The following is a 17589-nucleotide window of genomic DNA, read 5'->3' on the forward strand; positions in this document are numbered from 1 at the left end:
TTACAAGACCTGCTGTGCGTTCTGTAGTTCACTGGAAGACAGGAATTGTGACTGGGTGTTTTTATCATGTTTTAGTTCTGGCAGTACTAGTACAGCTATCCACAGAGGATGTTAGTTTTGAGACTTTTGTGAACTCATCATTTGTTTAGCCCCTCTTTGGGCCTGGCATAGTCTTCCAGAAGCATCAAAAGCTAATGATTAAGCAGATGCATGGATACTTTTAGGTAAGAACTGAAAAATTAAAATATATTAAATCGATGCGTTGATCTCTGTAAGTGCTACTATGTTGTATGATTTTTATGTAACCCTAACAAAGTGATCATGAAATTTACAGATATTTCTGGACTGAGTTTTTAATGACATTTCAGGGACTCATGTACCTGGAGTCATAAGGACTGTGTAAGTATCTGAGAATATTCCTAAAAATCAGACAACAAGTAGAGGAAAAAATGGTGAGGTTCCTCAGGAATCAGTCTGAAGCTGATCTTAATAATAAAGTCAAATGTAGAAATGTGCTAATGAAATTTGCTGCTGAAAAAAAGTTCTGAGTCATTAATAGGAGAGAAAAGTAGTGGAATAAATATGGGAAGAACTGGGTGACTTTGAGGATAGGAATAATAAAAGATGAAACTTGATAATTTTATAGAAAAGATGACATTTTCTGTGATGAAAGGGGAATCTGTTACTGACACTAAAGCCCATCTGCTTCTACATTCTTATGAAAAGGAAAGAAGTCATGCTTGGCAATCCAAGGGACAGCTTGTAGTGACTGTGGGAAAAACTATGAGGAAGAGTGGGGATTGGTAGAGCAGAGTGGAGGAGGAGCAGGAGGAGAGGGTTTAGGCCAAGATGACAATGAACAGATTTAGGCAAAACCTTCAGCAATTTCTCTCACAACAGATGCATATGCTAAAGTGACTTCCATTGTGAGGGAATGAAAAGCAACGTGTCCCTCCCAGTCCTACCCCAATCCTCTCCTCAGTTCATGCACACAGCTTCCCAACATGTTCAGCCAGCTGCACAGCAGACTTTTCTGATGTTCTTTCATTCTCCAGTGGTGCCTTGCTCAATGAAATTTGGCTTGTGTCCTTGGGCCAGCAGGGGAAGGGCTCACTTTCACAGATTTAATTCTTTCATTTCCAATAGGAATTGCAGGGCCTTTGTTGTAGCTCTGGCACCAGTACAGAGCCCTTTATTTATTTTACGGTCTGTTGTTGTGGTGTTCAAAATGCTTGTGAAGACAGAGGCCCAAGAGAGCCTTCAATTTGGTTTAAAAATACACAGTTTTGCTGATGTTCATGTTATTGGCTTTTGGAGGAGAGTGGTTAAGGATGTGAAAAGGGAAGGAGAACATTCCATTTTTGGTGACTGTTTTAGAACTTAGTCTGCTGCCTTTTGTATCTCCTGCAATACCTACCCCATCTTGGTGAACTGAAGGTCTCCTTGACAATAGTGGTGGGGTGAAGGGGTCTTTCTTGCCTTGAGCTTCAACATTTGTGCACCTAGGAGGTCCTTGCTGACTGTACTTGGGTTCATAAGCTATGCCTGACTGCTGTAACTCTTCCCATTAATACTCTGAAGATAGCTGACTGGTTCTTTTGGTCCACAGCAAAGTGCAAGCTCGCAGGGCTTTCTCTGCCTATTTACAGCACGTTCAGTTGCGACTGATGAAGGAGGCTGGTGACCAGATCCAGAATCCTGCCTGGGCTGCCAAAGAGGATGAGCAAATGGTAAGAAACTTTGTGTTGGTCAGACTGAGAAGCCGAGCTGAAATCTGCCTTGAGAGTTTTGAGGCCAATTCCCTTCCTTGGAAGAACTGAAGTCCAACTGAGATTATAGTTTTCTATCTTTGTCCAGCTGCCAGTGCTGTATTTCTTAATATACAGACAAGGTAAAGGCTGCTGACTGATACCTGAGCAGCGATAAAGAAGGCAGCTTTTAAGGGCTAGAGTGTGGTTGACATCCAAGCTGCTCAGATCTTTTGCTGATTCTCTGGTTCTCCTTTACTGATCTCTGAGCTTACCTACTCTTGAATTCTTCTTTCTAAGATTCTTTAAGATTACTTGGCAGTATCTGGTTTCCGCTGTGTTAAAGAAAGCATGCATCTACTCAAATAAAACGGGTACCTAGTTAAGCTTTTTCAAACAGGTACCTGCTTTTCTCCTATGTAGTGTTTTACTCTTTGCAGACATCTGTGCTTAGGAATCTTCTTTGCATTCTAGATAGAGGGGGGGTGGGGGGGGAATAAAAGCTTCTGAGGAGAGAGAGTTACTTTCTAGCATAGGTGGTTGTGTGGTTTTGTTTATTTTTTTGTGTGTTTTGGTTGGTTTGTTTGGTTTTTTTAAATGTGATTATTTTTTCTAGGCAGTATTTTGAGGCCCTATATTTGATGTATATACATTTTAGAGTGCAGCAAGCCCAGACCTCCTCACAAACCTTCCTAAAAAGAGCTTTATACAGTAGGCTCTTGAGCCTTCTGCAAATCCAAACGTATTCTTGCTGAACGCACGTTGCAGGGAAGCAGCCAGTGCAGTTCAGAGATAAAATTGTGTGTCAAGAATAATCAGTCGACTCAGTGGAAAATGTTACCCCTGCTCTTTCCAAGTGGAAATTAAAACTGGCTTTTTGAGAGTCACTTTGTCTGCTGTACTGTGAAAAATAATGTTTAAAATAACAGATCAAACCAGCCTGGAGTAATGGCAGTGAGAGGCGAGCTGTGAAATCCAATAGTTTGGCCGTGAGACTGCTCATTTATGCATTAGCAGAGCTCCTAACCAAAAGCAAATCCAGAGGGGAGACAGAAAGGGTTCAAAACACCCACAGGATGCATCTTGCCTTGCCGTATGTTTTCCCCACCAGAGGTCAAACAGACATGGTGAGGGATTGGAATTACATGGCTGTAGATGCAGTAATCTGTTGCTGTGGAGAGGCTGTGGCAATTGGTATACATATATGAAAAGTGATGAAATGGGGCTCATCTCTGTAGTGGAGATATCTGACCAAGATCCCCTTCCCTGTGATAGAGCTGAGAGGGTTTTATGTCAGTAGACTTCACCACAGGCTTTCTTTAACACATCGGAGGTTGTTTTTTGAAATTGTTCTGCTAAGGTATTGGACTTCACAGGTTATTTTGTGTTGCTGCTTTTTGCTGCTTGATGGTTTTGTTTGTTCATCTGCCATGCTTTTCAGACAAACACTCCACAAGTGTTCCCAATTCTGACCCACCTCAGGCAAGATACGCCGTCAGTCTTCTCCCCCCACCTTGGATTTGTAGGGCTATATTAAAAATGTACATTGCAGAATGCTTTTCCTTGCCAGTTGTCAGCTCATCGTCTCAGGACAGTGTGTTTAGTTCTTGCCAGTCATTAGCTGCTGTAGTACCTCTGCTCTGTTCTCTTCTACCCGCATCTTGAAGCTGGTCCGATGTTAACTCCATCTGTCTTGCTTGCAGGAGCTTGTGGTGCGCTTTCTGAAACGAGCTGCCAGCAATCTCCAGCAGTCCTTGAGGATGCTGCTCCCCAGCCGTCGTTTAGGACTAAATGATCGTCGTCGTATCCTGGCTCACCAGCTGGGCGAGTTCATAATCTGTTATAACAAGGTGATTAATTCTTTCTTGATTCTTCTTTTGGTAGCTCTTCTGGTTTCTGTTGTCATCTTCTAAAGTATCTCCTGCTGGCTGCTGTCAAGCAGAGTGTTTTTAAGGCTCTGTTCTGTAATTTACGTGGTCTGTTCACAGTTGCGCATCCAGTAATGGTAGTTTGTCTGTTCAAATTGTGAGAATGACAACGGTTTTACTACATCATATATGCAGTTCAGTAATCATGTACACAAAAGTAAAAAGAAATGTTGATTTGAAGTGGAATTTAACTGGCAGCTTGCTTTTTCTTTGGTTTGTCTTTGATTTTAGTGCTTTGTAATGCTTCTTCCCATTTCTCCCTATTTTTGTGATGCTTCTTTTAGAGATTACATTTTTAATACAGAACAGTATGAAATATGTATTTTACCTTTGTTTGGTATATGGAGGGACTGCTACCTGTCTGTAGTATGGGACTCTGCATGTGCAGTGATAAGGAGAAGTAGGTCCTAATTTAAATAATTTTCACCTCTTTAGATGTAAAAGATGTATTTAGCATAGTGGTTTCATGCTAATCCTTGTTTTGCAAGAACAGCTTCCCCTTTTCTTTGCCCTCTAGCATTTCTTTAGTGTTAGAACAAGGGTAGTTTAAATTTTGCTTTCAGAGGCTGCTGTGCCCACAGGCCTCCAAGCTCCTACAGTTAGCAGAGGATGTTCACTTACATTACCTTGTCAGAACTGACATCTAGTAACTTGATCTGTCAAAGCAAGGTTGGTATTGAACCAAATCTGTTCCAGGGAGTGCCTTGTATGCCTAATGCTCATGGAATTACTCTGTTAGGAGTAACCACAAAACACTTGGGTGGTTCTGTGGTGAGTGAAGAACGCAGCTGCTTTGGATCTAATTTCCACTCAAATTGTATTCAAGCATCAGGATTTTCTGCTAACTCTTGAGTAAATTCACAAACTAAAGCTGTGTAACTGGTAATAAATCAGTGCATAAACATATTTTCTCAGTTAAAACAAGTGAGAACAGATCACTTGAGGTTTTAAGACGTACACATTTTAAGCCATTGAGAGACTCTTAGGCTATGAGGTTTTTTGATGTCAGAGTCCAACATACAGACTTCTTTAACCGACTTGTAACTTCAGATTTAGTAGGGGACTCCTACTAGCAGTTATGTATCTTCTGTAGTGACACAGAAGAAAAAAATAATACCTCCAGCAAACTGAGTAAAACAGATCACATTGTCCTGACTTTTACATGAGTAGTGAAGGGTAGAGACATGTCCCACAGTGGCTTTTTCTTCCCCCTCTTGAATTATCTTTCAAAAGGTCTATCTGACCCTTTCATCCTGGGAATGCTCAAACTACCAGTAGGAAACAATGAAGGGGAGGTCAAGTCTGGTCAGATAAAGTTTGTATGCTGGTATAGGTATTTCAGACAGGCCTGTAGGGTTTTTTTTAATTAACAAAAATGTTTGTATCAATACAACTTCTAGTGTCAACAAGTTCTATTGTGTAAAATAGAAAGATCACTTATCTGAGAGCTTGCTCCCATTCTCACACACAAAGGCTTAGCATGCTTTATTCCAGTATGTTTTAGTGTGTAAATCCATATTTGCCACAATACTGTTTTACTTTCTTTGCTTTTGCTAAAGCAGTGTATTTCTGGTATGTAGATAAGCCTTTGGCAATTTGCTGCGTGACAAGAGAAATTAACTCAAATGAGAACTCCTAGTTTACAGTAGGAAATGTGGATACCCTCAGCATACCTCCTTGATTGAGTTTCTTTTAATGTAATTTTATATTTTTGTTTTCCTTTCTTCCTGAATATCTCCTTTTGGGAAAGACGCTCAAATAAAAGCTATTTTGAAGAGCTCAGTATTTGTGACAGAAACAGCAAAAGTAGAAAGAGGATCTAATATCTGTAAAGAATGATTCTATTTTTTCCCCTCCATACTTCCTTATTTCCCAGCAAAGAGTATATTGGAAGGAGCAGCATGTATTTGTGAAGACTTGACCTCTTCTCAGCAAATCAATTCTAATAAGTTATGTCAGGTGGAGGAACGAGTTTAGTGTATGCTTAGCATGCTGTCTCTGGGGCTGTCTATATTTATCCATTCTGTTGCACATAGTGAAATGCTTATAATATGGCTCTTTGGACTTGATGGGTTTTTTTCTTAGATCCCATGAAATTGCTTTTTTGTCTTCTCTGAGTTGTAGCTATGCTGTGGAACATAAAGTGACTACGTAGAGACACTTACTGATACCGCTTATTAACAGGAAACAGAGCAGATGGTTCAGAAGCGATCAAAAAAGAAACAGGAAGAGGAGGAGGAGGGAGTGAATCCTGAAGGTTTTCAGAACTTTATTACCAGAGCAAGGTAGGAATGGATTTTATTCCCTTTGATAAAGGATGTCCCAGCCCTGAATGTGATGGAGTTGTTCTAAAGGTGATCTGATTGATCTGTAAGCCACTAGATACCTTTATTGACCATAGCATCTGCTCCTGCTCTTGCTGGGGGACAGAGAACTTGTCTTTTCTCTTTTCTCCCTTGCAGCAGCCAAACACTTGTAGCATCAGCATCTGGTGCATAGAGGATATACAGTGGATGTTTTGACCATTAAGTAGATTCCCAAAGGACAGCAGTGTACCCTGATTTCAGCTGGGATAGAGTTAATTTTCTTCTTAGTAGCTGGTACGCTGCTGTGTTTTGGATTTAGTATGAGAATGTTGATAACATACTGATGTTTTAGTTGTTGCTAAGTAGTGCTTACCCTAAATCAAGGACTTTTCAGTTTCCCATGCTCTGCCAGTGAGGAGGGCACAAGAAGCTGGGAGGGAGCAGAGCCAGGACAGCTGACCTGAACTAGCCAAAGGGATGTTCCATACCATAGAATGTCAGGCAGGCTCAGTATATAAAGTGGGAGGAGTTGGCCAGGGCAGAGGCTGCCGATTGCTGCTCAGGGACTGGCTGGGCATTGGTCAGTGGGTGGTGAGCAATTGCATTATGCGTCACCTGTTTTTTGGTGTCCCCCGCCCTTGGGTTTCATTCCTCTCTCTCCCTCTCCTCTTCATTACAATTACTGTTGTTGTTATACTTTATTTCAATTGTTAAGCTGTTCTTACCTGAACCCATGGATTTTAACTTTTTCTGTTTCTCCTCCCCATCCCAGCAGGGGAGGGGAGTGGAGTGAGTGAGTAGCTGTGTGGTACTTGGCTGCTGGCCAGGGTTAAACCATGACACAGTGGTTGCCCTGGTCTGTGTAAATTTCAGACTGGTGCTGGTGAGCTAATGGTCTCCTTTCCTGTGATGCTGGAGCAAATGTGGCAGTACTTTGGAAGGAGAATGAAAACAAAGCTTCTGCTTAGATGGCCTTGAGGTGCTGTGGTTGAACAGTTGTGGCTCTGGCTCTCAAGTTTCTGCTGTCGGAAACAAATCTCATGCTTGCTGCCTCTCCTCAGGAGCTCTCTAGGTCTGGACTTTGAGGTGAGGAAGGAAGGGATTTAGACTCCCTGTCTTTGTCCTAGCCTCTTGTTTGGTTTGCTAAGGCAGTTCAGTGCAAGCCATTACTGTCACAATGAAAAAGCAGCATTTTCGAATAGTGCATGCTCTGAACTTTATCTGCCTTAAACTTAACAGGAGTTTGATAGGAAACGTACTTTCAAAATAGGTAAATACTCTTTATGGCATAAAGCACTGTATGAAAAACAATGGTATTAGAGCTATCTGACTATGGAGAGATCTGAAAATATTCAGCAAACCAGAATTATGTCCTCAAAGTCTCTAGCTCTTGAGCACAAAATCCAATTCCTTTCCACTCCTTTATTTGACCCATATATGCCATGACTATATGGGCAAGGACCCCCATCAGTATCTGAAGACAGCTGGAGTTCACCGGCCTTTTTAATGCCCTTCTACCTTCTCTGGGAAGGTTGACAGTCACTGCTGCTTATTTGTAATCAGTTACAAAACTTCTTTCTTTTTCTCTGTTTGGATACCACTCTCAGTGACTGATTAGAAGTGGATGATAGCTGAGGCTTCTTAAAGTTCGGGAGGCTTCACGCTCTCTTTTGATGCTACATTCTCATGGAAACGGGTTTTAGATTTTGCTAATATAATTGATGGAGTCATTACTGTGACAGATTCATGGGCTCCAAGAAAAATCTCGCTGCTTTTCAGATAATGTTCTATAAAAGAAACCATACTCAAGACATCTGACTACCGTACACCATAACATCTACTCCTGTCACTAGAAATGTAGATTACATGGGCCCACAACATGCTTTTGGTTCTCTGACATCTCTGGCCACTAAAATGACTGCTGCCTCTTGGGGCAGGATTTTTTTGCTTTTGGCCAGAAAAGCTAAGAGATGACTGTTTGGGGCAGAACTGCATACTCTTCTGTTTCTGTGTTATGGGCTACTGTGCCATCATGGCCTGATGCACAGTCTAGGCAGGGGCTGGAAATTTTTTCTGGATCACCTGCTTGAGCGATAAAAAATAGCAAAAGCCGGTTTGCCAACGTTAAGACAATTTCTAGCGATCATTTTTTGCTTCTTATGAAGTAGTAGGTACATTTGAAACCTGATACCTGACACTACTTGGCATTGTGCTTGAAGCTTAAATCAGTGAGCTAGTTATTTGGAGCCAAGCAAAGGGTGTAGATTTCCACTTTTGAGTGTTTGTTCTGCAGTACAGTGAACGCAACACTGGAGAAAATGGGTAATTGTTGTTGCCACTTAATAATTGGGATTGTCTCATTGACTCTCTAACTTTGATATCACATGGATGGCATTGTGTTTAGTTATACACATGCTACAGCTATTGCCTCTAAACATTCTCAGTGCAATGTGGAAAGTATATGCTGGTAAATTCACTTACAAGCTTACACCAGCGACTTTTGATTCTTACATTTCCTCTTCACCTCTATTCTCACTGGTTTGGAAGAAAAGGTGAACTCTGCAGCGTGCAGAAGGTCCAAAAGCCAGTGGCTTCAGCTCTAGATATTGCTTTTACCAAAGCTCAGGCAGGCTTAGACTAGTGCAAGTGTGATATGCAGAGGGCATTTTGAAGGATTGATTATAATTGCTGCTATGCAAATTTATCTTCCTATGTCATCTTGTAGTGTTACTGGCACTATACTTCTCACTTTTGGTGTTTGCTGTGCCATATACTCACTACCTAATGCTGAGGCAACACTCTAAAGCAAAAGGAAAGCATGTTAGATATAAAAACAATTAGAGTTATAGCTTGCACGAGCTCTAATATGAATGGCCAAGTAACTGATACTAGTTTGAGACCCATAGATGCCTAGGACGTCGGGGCAGTTAAACTCTATTCTTGTAAAGAAAACAAGAAACATATGTAAGTGTCGTGAGATTTACAAAAATATGGACTGTTGTGTGTGTTTGTCCTACAGTTTTGGCTAATTAAAAAGCTCTTCCCTTCTCTTTCTTCTCCTCCTCCCACTGCTGAGTTGAAATTACTAACAATGACTATAAAACAGAAGCTGAGCTGAGTTCTGTTATAAACAAGATAGCTGCTTGTTCTAGAGAACACATGGGGAAGATTCACAAATTTAGCTGTGAACTGAATCTCTCCTGTTGAGTTGATCTCACCAAAAATATGTTCGGTGTTTTCACTCACTCTTTGTTTATCTTGGGAAGGCTCCTGAATGCTTTGAATTTTCTAGTGCATAAGAAAATGGCATTTCAGTGGGAATCTCAGGTTTAACCAAGGCGTGTTCCTTTCCTTCTGGTCCTACCGTGCAGAACTGAGCAAATCATTACTGCAAATCATCACCTTGTCTGACTTTCACCTTTTTTTCCACACTCCCTTCTTCAGTCTCCTTATAATTTCTTGTCTTTGATTGTTAGGTGAATGCAGGAAAGCTTGGAATCCTCACTTACATCTGTTCTTCTTTCCTTACTGTAGTGAAAGTGACCTGGAAGAAGTGCTGACATTTTACACACACAGAAACAAGTCAGCAAGTGTCTTCCTAGGAGCAAATTCCACAAGCACAAACCCCAGCAACACCAGTAACCAGTCAGAGAAACAGCTTCAAGGTGGTAAGTTTTACAGGCAGTTCTGAGATGATGTCGCCCAGACAAATGTATAACTTCAGTCTATGGAAAGAGAACAGGCCCCCCAGAATGTTGCTAAGGTTTCTTGAGGTTGCATATCTTCCCCCCTGCCCCCTCCATTGACTTTGGGAAGACTAGAGTAACTGTAATCATACCTTCTTTGCCTGAAGTAAAGTGGGATGAATCTGGATTAGCGTTTATAAAGAAATAGATACGGTGGCTCATGACTAAAAGTTGAATGAACAGACTGAAGGCACTGAGATTTGAAATGAACAGGGAATCCTGAACTCAAAGTAAGGGATGAGAGAAATCAAGGCCTGTTAAACTGTACTACCTACAGTGAGCATACCCATTGGATGCAGAGTCTGTATATTTGACCCTAATTAGGTGTTCCATGGGAGGAAGTTCATTGCCAGCTATACATATCCAGTAGTCCATGTCAGTACAATTGTGATCATTAGAGTTGCATGGTCTACAGTAAATATTAGCAAGAAAGTCCATTGTAACAAGTTTTAAATTCTGCAGTCCTATTCTAAAGATATCACGGTTGCATTGTTCTACTTTCTAACTCCTTGATTTTTGTTATAGAGCATCCTGAGGTGGTGAAAAAAATAAAAGGTGATCAGCCCAAAAGTTCAGTTGCAGGTCTGCCTGCAGAAGGAGCATTAAAAGGCTATAAACCCAAAGAAGTAAAAACAACCTGTAAGTGAACTGGCTTAAATCATCATCAAGAAAAATAACAACTGCACATACTCTTTTTAATAGTCCTTTAAACAAAGGTTGGAACCTTCAGGTTCAAACTGAGGATTCAAATGCCCGGTCCTGGGGAAGATTCTGCAGGTTTTTTGTTTAAACTCAAGAGAAGATACTGTAGAGTGAGCAGTATGAAAGTTACCTGCTCTTCTGTGAGGGAAGATCTAGATATGGCAAGCTTTGAAAGAGGATATGCATCATGTAGAGCCTCTTCTTGTGTTTGCTGGTAGATGAGGCCATTTTGGCTTCACTGTGTTTGAGTTATCTTTGGTATGTTGTTATTATTTAAAAGACCTGAAATGCAGGTTTTTCTCATGAAGTGTGCTCATTATCTTTGTGTAGTTCCAGAAGGATCCACCTTCTCCTTAAATGCTGAAGTGAAATCACCTCGGTGCAGTGCTCCTAGTGCTTCTTCCTCTGTTTCTGGTGCCACGTTCCAGAGAAGTACCAGATCCTGGATACCATCTCCGCCTGCAGCCTCTGAAAATTCACAGGTGCCTGGTCACCATTCATTGCCGGCTCCTCCAGTGGGTTCCAGGCCGATTCAGTCCTCATCCCCACTGCCCTCCTCACAGAGCACAGCTCCTGACAGCTGCTCTGTTTCCACAAACCCAGTGTCCAGTGATACTTCTAGCCTTGCAGGGTTACGCCATTGTCATTCTGGTAGCTACACCATTGGCCCGTTCTCATCTTTTCAGAGAGCTGTTCAGATCTACAGCCAAAGGTTGTGCCGACCATCCTCTGCAAAAGTAGGTAAGTATTCTGAGATGCGTAATAACCTGTTAGTTCGGTATAGAGACTGTGTAATCTCTGTTCTGGATTAGCTAGAAATTTTACATTTCCAGAATTGAGTCTTGTAGAACATGGCTTACCAATGCAGCTTTAGGTTGTAAGGAATCTGAAGGGTAGAAGAAACTCTAGGATTTATAGATGCAGACTGTAATCTATGAGGAAAGTTTTGGGAACAACACACAGGTTAATAGCTGTGGTCCTGATACATATATTTTAATTTTTGTTTTAACGATGGTGTACATTTGCTTTAGGTTGTACATCAGGGTCAGCAAATGTTCACTAGGGTTGCTGTTGACAACTTTTCTAGCATTAAAATAAATCTGACTTTCCAACTGAGTAGCTTATTTAAGGGCATCTGTTTTTAAGGAAAAACTTTATAGACTTATCTTAGGTGTCAGCAGCCAATATTCTCTTGAATTGGGTGCCATTAGATACATTATAATAAAGAGAATATAGGCTTGGAATTGACGAAAGCTTATATAGGCAATACCCATGCAGAAAAGAAGGTTGTATTCTCCTTACAATCTGCAGAAAGTATCATATGTGCTTTTGAATCTCTGTGAGCAGCAGGCTGAGAGTCTGACATACCACGCACTAAGCATATCCAAATGTTTGTTTGCTAGGTTTGTGCCATCGCAGCCCAAGTGGGCAGGGCGTGGGCTCAGCCAGGATGCACAAAGATGCAGAAGATACTTCTTCCCAGGGCAAACGTTATAGCCCCAGTGTAGTAGCAGCAGAACTGCAGCAGCTGGCCGAAAAGCAAGCAGCCTGTCAGTATTCCCCACCAAGCCACATCAGTCTCCTTACACAGCAGGTATGTAAGCAGTAAAGCTGGAGTCCCTGTGACAGCAGAAAAGGCCATCAGTCTGTCACAGGCTTCTGTGTCAGCACTGGGCTGAGACATACTGGAAGGAGTAAATCTCATGAAATCAATTTCTGTCATATTATTGTTTTAAAGTGTTTACAGCAAACAGAATTTTGATTTTCTGTGAGATGACAAGAATGTTGGTAAAGTCTTTGTATAGAAGAAAGTGAGACTGGATTAGAAAATATGTTCTAAAAAACCAAATCTATGCTTGGTCTCATTAAACAATAAACCTAAGTCTTCTCAGATTTGTGCTTTTGTGCAATTTGCTTCCTCATTCCTCCAGTGTGTCATCACGGTGCTGGGAATGGAAGTCTGCAGGATGGGTTCTGATGTAAATCCTATATTCAAATAACATCTTAAAGACAGAATGAAGTGCTTAGCGTAGGATATGATAATCCTTCTGCTAAACGTGTGGTATAGATCAAATTTACATTGGCTTCTGGTAGAATTCCACTTAGTTTCGTAATTCTGTTTGAGTTGTTATGGCCTAAATGGCTACACACGTGGTCATGTTTTGTTCTTTAAAATATGCTGTAGTTGTGTTCATCAGATGTGTTCAAGTTGGACGCTTCTCAGTTAATTAAGCTGCCAACTGGATGTTCTCCAGGATAGGTAGGCACTTCACCTTGGAAATAAATTTTTCCCCTCTTTACTTGCTAGGGACAAACAGTTTAAGTATCTTCACTCTGGTACTTTGATTTTTGGAAGTATTGTTTTAACAGTGATACTTTGCTAAGTTTTCTGAGGCATGTTTAGTAGTTGTAATAGCTACTGTTATTCACTGTTTTTTGCTTCTTTCAGTTTTATTGTTGTATGTTTGGATTTTGAATATCTGGTTGCGTGACTGGCAGTACATCTTTTTCAAAAGGTGGAGTGCATTTATAACTCTAGGAAGCTGAATAGATGTTTGGACCCTTCTACATTCTAGTTAAAGGCTTTGATTCAGTCTGAGCAGTTCCAAAACTAACACTGGCACTCTGATCTTTGCAGATAGGTCTTGAACTTTAAAGGTTAAATCACAAAAACAAACCACCATCTTGATGATGGACTCAGCAGAGAATGTGAACGCTGAATATACCAGTGATGCTGAGGCCTGATCTTGCATCAAGCCAGACTGTACTTAGAGAATTTGATCTTTCAGAGCTTGAAGTGGAATGGGGAACATTGGGAGAAGCTTGTTTGCTTGTCCAGTAATATTCAGAGCTGTTAGTCTGGTTCGCTTAATGAAATCAGAATTCAGCTTTTTTAAGCTAAACTTTGTCAATAAAATTGTTCCAAAGAGATTTGGTAGTGAAGCATTTTCATTTAGGAAATGCTGATTTGTTGAAAGCTAAACGTATGGTGGAAACTGCTTCCACGGATAAAAATTAGTGTCTAAACAAATATTTGGGGAAAAAATTGAAATGAATCTTAATTTATTTCAGTCTTTTCAGAAAAAAGCTTTTCAAAATAAATTCATAGACTCTCTCCATAAAATCACTCATTTCCCACTTGGCTCCAAATGTTGTGGTTTGTTAGGTCTGTCTAGAGAACCGAAGTTGTCCTCTTGCTGCCATTTATATAGCTATTAGATGATTTTTAAACTTTGGTATTCCTACCATAGCTAGTTACTTTTAGTTAAATTAGGAAGTATAAAAGGGGGAGTCCAGAAGGGAATTCACAAAGATCTGCATGGGAAGGGCTGTGCAGCTTCCTGAGCACAGCTGTGTTGGGTGACAACGGTAATTGTAGGTGGTGGAGGCTGAAACCTGTCAGTCAGTCAGTGTAGGTAGGTATACTCAAGTCTGAAAGTGGATATGAAGTGCTGTGGTAGCTCTGGAAATGTGTTGGTCATGGTAAATATGACTGCATTGCTTTTTGCTTCTGGGTTCTCCCAGGATACTTTACCATAGAAGAGGTGGGAGATGTATGGAAGGAGAATGAAGGTGCCGATTCCCTTATTCAAGACAAGCAAACAATAAAGACCTTAGCTCCTAGCAGACAGCGTACATTTTCTGAGTGACCTTGATATATATTGTATTTGGCTACATAGTGTTTGTACAGGCTTTGCTTCTCTAGGGAAATACAGAAACAGGGGTTGGGTTGTGTCTTAGTGGTCTTCTCTTGTCATGAAAAAGATCCGTGTAGAAAGGGATTCACAAGTCAACGAACAGTTTAGAGCTGGAGCTCTATCTGACAATGAATTTTCTTCCTGAGCCCGCATTCATTCAGCCCTAGACATCTGCTCTCTGCTGTGGTTCTCCAGGCCATATTTATGCTATAATCCCTTTGGAGAGATGAAATCTGATTGCTAAGTATGAAAATTTGGGTGGTGTAGTTGAGAACAGTTTTTCTTTTAAGGCAATCCGATTCTTCAATACTGAATTTATGGCACACTAGTTACTAAGCTGAGACTATTATTTTAATCATACATGAAACGGTGATGTTTTGGAAGGTTCAGGTGTAACTGCAAGGCCCAAAGGAATGCAGCTCAAGCATATGGCTGCTACTTGAGTTTTGGTTGTTTTTTTTTTCCCTAGACATATTCTACTCTTCTGTCATCTAAGTCATTCTGATTATTTTTTTTTTGATGCAAGACTGGCTTTTAAAGCCTGCTGGCAACAAGGACCAAGGCTTTTAGTTCTGGGGGACGACAAGGCTGGTATGACAATGAGGGGTGACAAGAGGTACCAGCATACAATAAAAGCATAATAGGGCAGCAGATTCCTGTACAGGCAAAACTGGAGGAGCCGTGCAAGTGTTGGGCTGATTGTTGAGGGACCTGGAACCTGAACACCTGGCACTGAGCCAATAGGGGTGGATGCTGATTTGAAGCAGGGGGATGGAATGAACGGGAGAAGTGCAGGCTTTACGGAGTAGGCTGGCAGCCTGGGAAGTGATTTGCAGAAGGGTAGATATTAGTGAAGTTATTTTTGAGCACTGCATGGTTATAGATTTGGGCAGACAAGGATTTGGTCTGAACCAGGAGGGGCAGAGGAGGTAGAGAAACATGTGGAAGTAAACAGCTGGAGAAAAGTAAGAAGTCAAAGGCCATTGGTATGTGTTGAAAGGGCGAAAGTCCTGGTATGGGAGCGTTTAAGAACTCTGGGTTATGAAAATGATGGCTTTGGGACAGGAAAAGTAAGGGATTGAAGGCTGAGAGGAGGTTAGAGATAGAGCTTGTATGAGGGTGATTTAGTTAATCAGGGCACTACTTCCCTATGCATTTCTAGACAGGAGCCTGAGTTATTTCCCCCCTTTTCACCCCTCTGTTTAAGTCACTTGAAATATAATAGTCCTTTTACTTTAAAAGCATTCTAAAATAAATTGGCATGAAGATGACCCCTGGAAAAGAACATCATTTACCTAAATAACAAAAATAGTACAATTAAGCCACTCCAGAAACTTGTAGTTAGTCTACCTTGTTGGAAAGTACCTGGCTGGTATGAAAGGGACTTGATATTTGGATTTAATTATGTTTAATGGCAAGATTAGGACTATTGATTTGGGGGGGTGTATGAAAGAGAGACTTTTGAAAATACTACTATTGCTGTCGACCGCGTTTCTTTTCCAAGGGCAGGAACATCTATGAGAGTTGAATGCCTTTGTCTGTGCCTTGGCTCCCTGTGTTGTGCCCAGCTGTGTCTTGGGGGCGGGGGCACTCTGAATACATTATCTCCTTCCAAGAGCAGCTGGGAAGCTTGTTTTCTATTCCCATTCTTGTGATAATTGCTTCTGGTATCTGTGTACTAGCATGGGTCTCCGGGGTTCCCAGCAATGTAACCTCAGCAGCTGTGCTTGGAATGATGTTGCCATTATGGTTGGGAGTCCACCTCTGTCTTTGTCCAGTTTCTGCTGTTCTTCACAGTTTCCTACCCATGCCCAAAGCACCTGTTTCACATTTTCTCTCTTGCTCTCTTGTATTCTACCTTCTGATTTAGAATGGTTTAATTTATTAAGCCAATTGACCGCTGAAGTGACAAATGTTCAAAGGGAAGATTTTATGTGTAAGTATCTGCCAAGCTTTGAACCAGACACTTAAAATCTGTCATCTTAAGAAAACAAGATTTTTGTGATTACATCAGTTTTCTGTCTTGTCAGTCCTCTTCATTCACTTCTGAAATGCCAGATGGGAACTTCACAGTGATACTCATAAAATGAACAGTTCTTATAATGTGGGAGGTGGAGACGGTAGGAAGGTAAAGCCTTACTGAAGTGCGATTTCATTCCCTTGTACACAGTTTTCAGTCCTCACAGGCTGTCTCAAAAAGTGTGTGAGAACATTTGGCATTTCATTAATTTGTATTTTTGAAAAATATTTTTCATTATAAAATTTCACAGTGCATCTACAGGCTTATAACATGGATGGAAAAACAAAGGTGCCTTCATAGTGTTACACAATAGAAATATTGGTCTGAAACCTGTAAGTCATTACTTTAATCTCCTGCCTCACTGTATGATGCCTTACTGCCCAGTTGCAGGAATGAAAGAGAGATGAATAGAGAGAAAAGAGGAGCAGTATTATATCTTAGACTAGAAAAGGAGCAGCTGTTTGGGTAACTTTTGTAGCTGTCTTTAATAGTAAGTGCAGGAAAGGTGTTGCCTTGAGGACACACTGGAGTATGACAGTCTGCAGTCAAAATAAGAAAGATAAAATATTCAGCATTACATATTAATAAATGCAGTGAAGCTGCTAGGGAGAATCTTTAAATATAACTGTTAAGAAGGAATGTTAGTTTCTACTTCTGAGGAATCTTATTCCATTTTATTTACTTAAAACCACAAATTTACAATGTTTTTGTGATTACATAAGTCCAATAAAAAAGCTGATTTTAAGTTTGTGACAAAGTGAGAGTTATGTACCTCTGTCCATAAGAGGTCTTTCAAACACTGTCTGATTTTTGCAGTACTCACCATCTAACTATAGTACTCCATAGTATCCAAAAATAACAAGGTGTTCCTCTAGTTAACTACCCAGGACATTTGGGAGTTAGCAACACAGGGATCTCTATGGAAAACGTGTATCTTTGAGGATCCAGTATTAACCTGATAAGTTCATGGCTGAGTAGGATAATAAGGAGGTATCTGAGCTCAAAAGGTCTTAAGAAAACATGTAAGGAAGAAAAAGCCCCTGTCCAAATTCCCCAAGTTTCAACTAAATCCGTCTTGAAGATAGTACATCTTACCTGTAACATCTTTCCATTTTATGAAAAATGTTAAGTGTACAGAAGTGCAAGGCCCATGAGAATGTGTCCGTCGAGGGCTAAAATCAAGGGGAATTCAACATGCTGGACAGCTGCCTAGCCAGTCAGAATGCATATATTAATTAGCAGTGAACAGGCTTCTAATTTGGATCTAGATGCAACATGTGCTGCTACTTCCTTGTGAGTTGGGGGAACATAGAGAGGAAAGATCTTCAAAATATAATATGCAACAGACTTGTGAATAATGTAGTTATTAGCCAGGGAGATGTGTGGGAATGGCACAGGAAATCAGATTTCCTTAAATATGCTATGGATAGGTTAATTTCTC

General features: G+C 40.8%; 1 protein-coding gene across 6 annotated transcripts in view; it reads left to right on the plus strand.

The window, feature by feature from the left end:
• The window catches only part of TTLL5 (tubulin tyrosine ligase like 5), a 137100-nt gene that overhangs the window by 51842 nt on the left and 67669 nt on the right, over positions 1-17589 (plus strand). For all 6 annotated transcript variants that reach the window (XR_005105332.1, XM_037394820.1, XM_037394823.1 and 3 more), the window contains 7 exons: positions 1610-1730; positions 3452-3598; positions 5861-5961; positions 9517-9650; positions 10254-10367; positions 10761-11171; positions 11834-12024. Coding sequence is in view for 5 of the 6 variants with exons in the window: in XM_037394820.1 (XP_037250717.1) it covers positions 1610-1730; positions 3452-3598; positions 5861-5961; positions 9517-9650; positions 10254-10367; positions 10761-11171; positions 11834-12024 (1219 nt within the window). In the remaining variant the exon portion in view is untranslated. The remainder of the gene's footprint in view (positions 1-1609; positions 1731-3451; positions 3599-5860; positions 5962-9516; positions 9651-10253; positions 10368-10760; positions 11172-11833; positions 12025-17589) is intronic.

This window comes from Falco rusticolus, chromosome 7 (genome assembly GCF_015220075.1).
Source record: "Falco rusticolus isolate bFalRus1 chromosome 7, bFalRus1.pri, whole genome shotgun sequence".
Classification (NCBI taxonomy): Eukaryota; Metazoa; Chordata; class Aves; order Falconiformes; family Falconidae; genus Falco; species Falco rusticolus.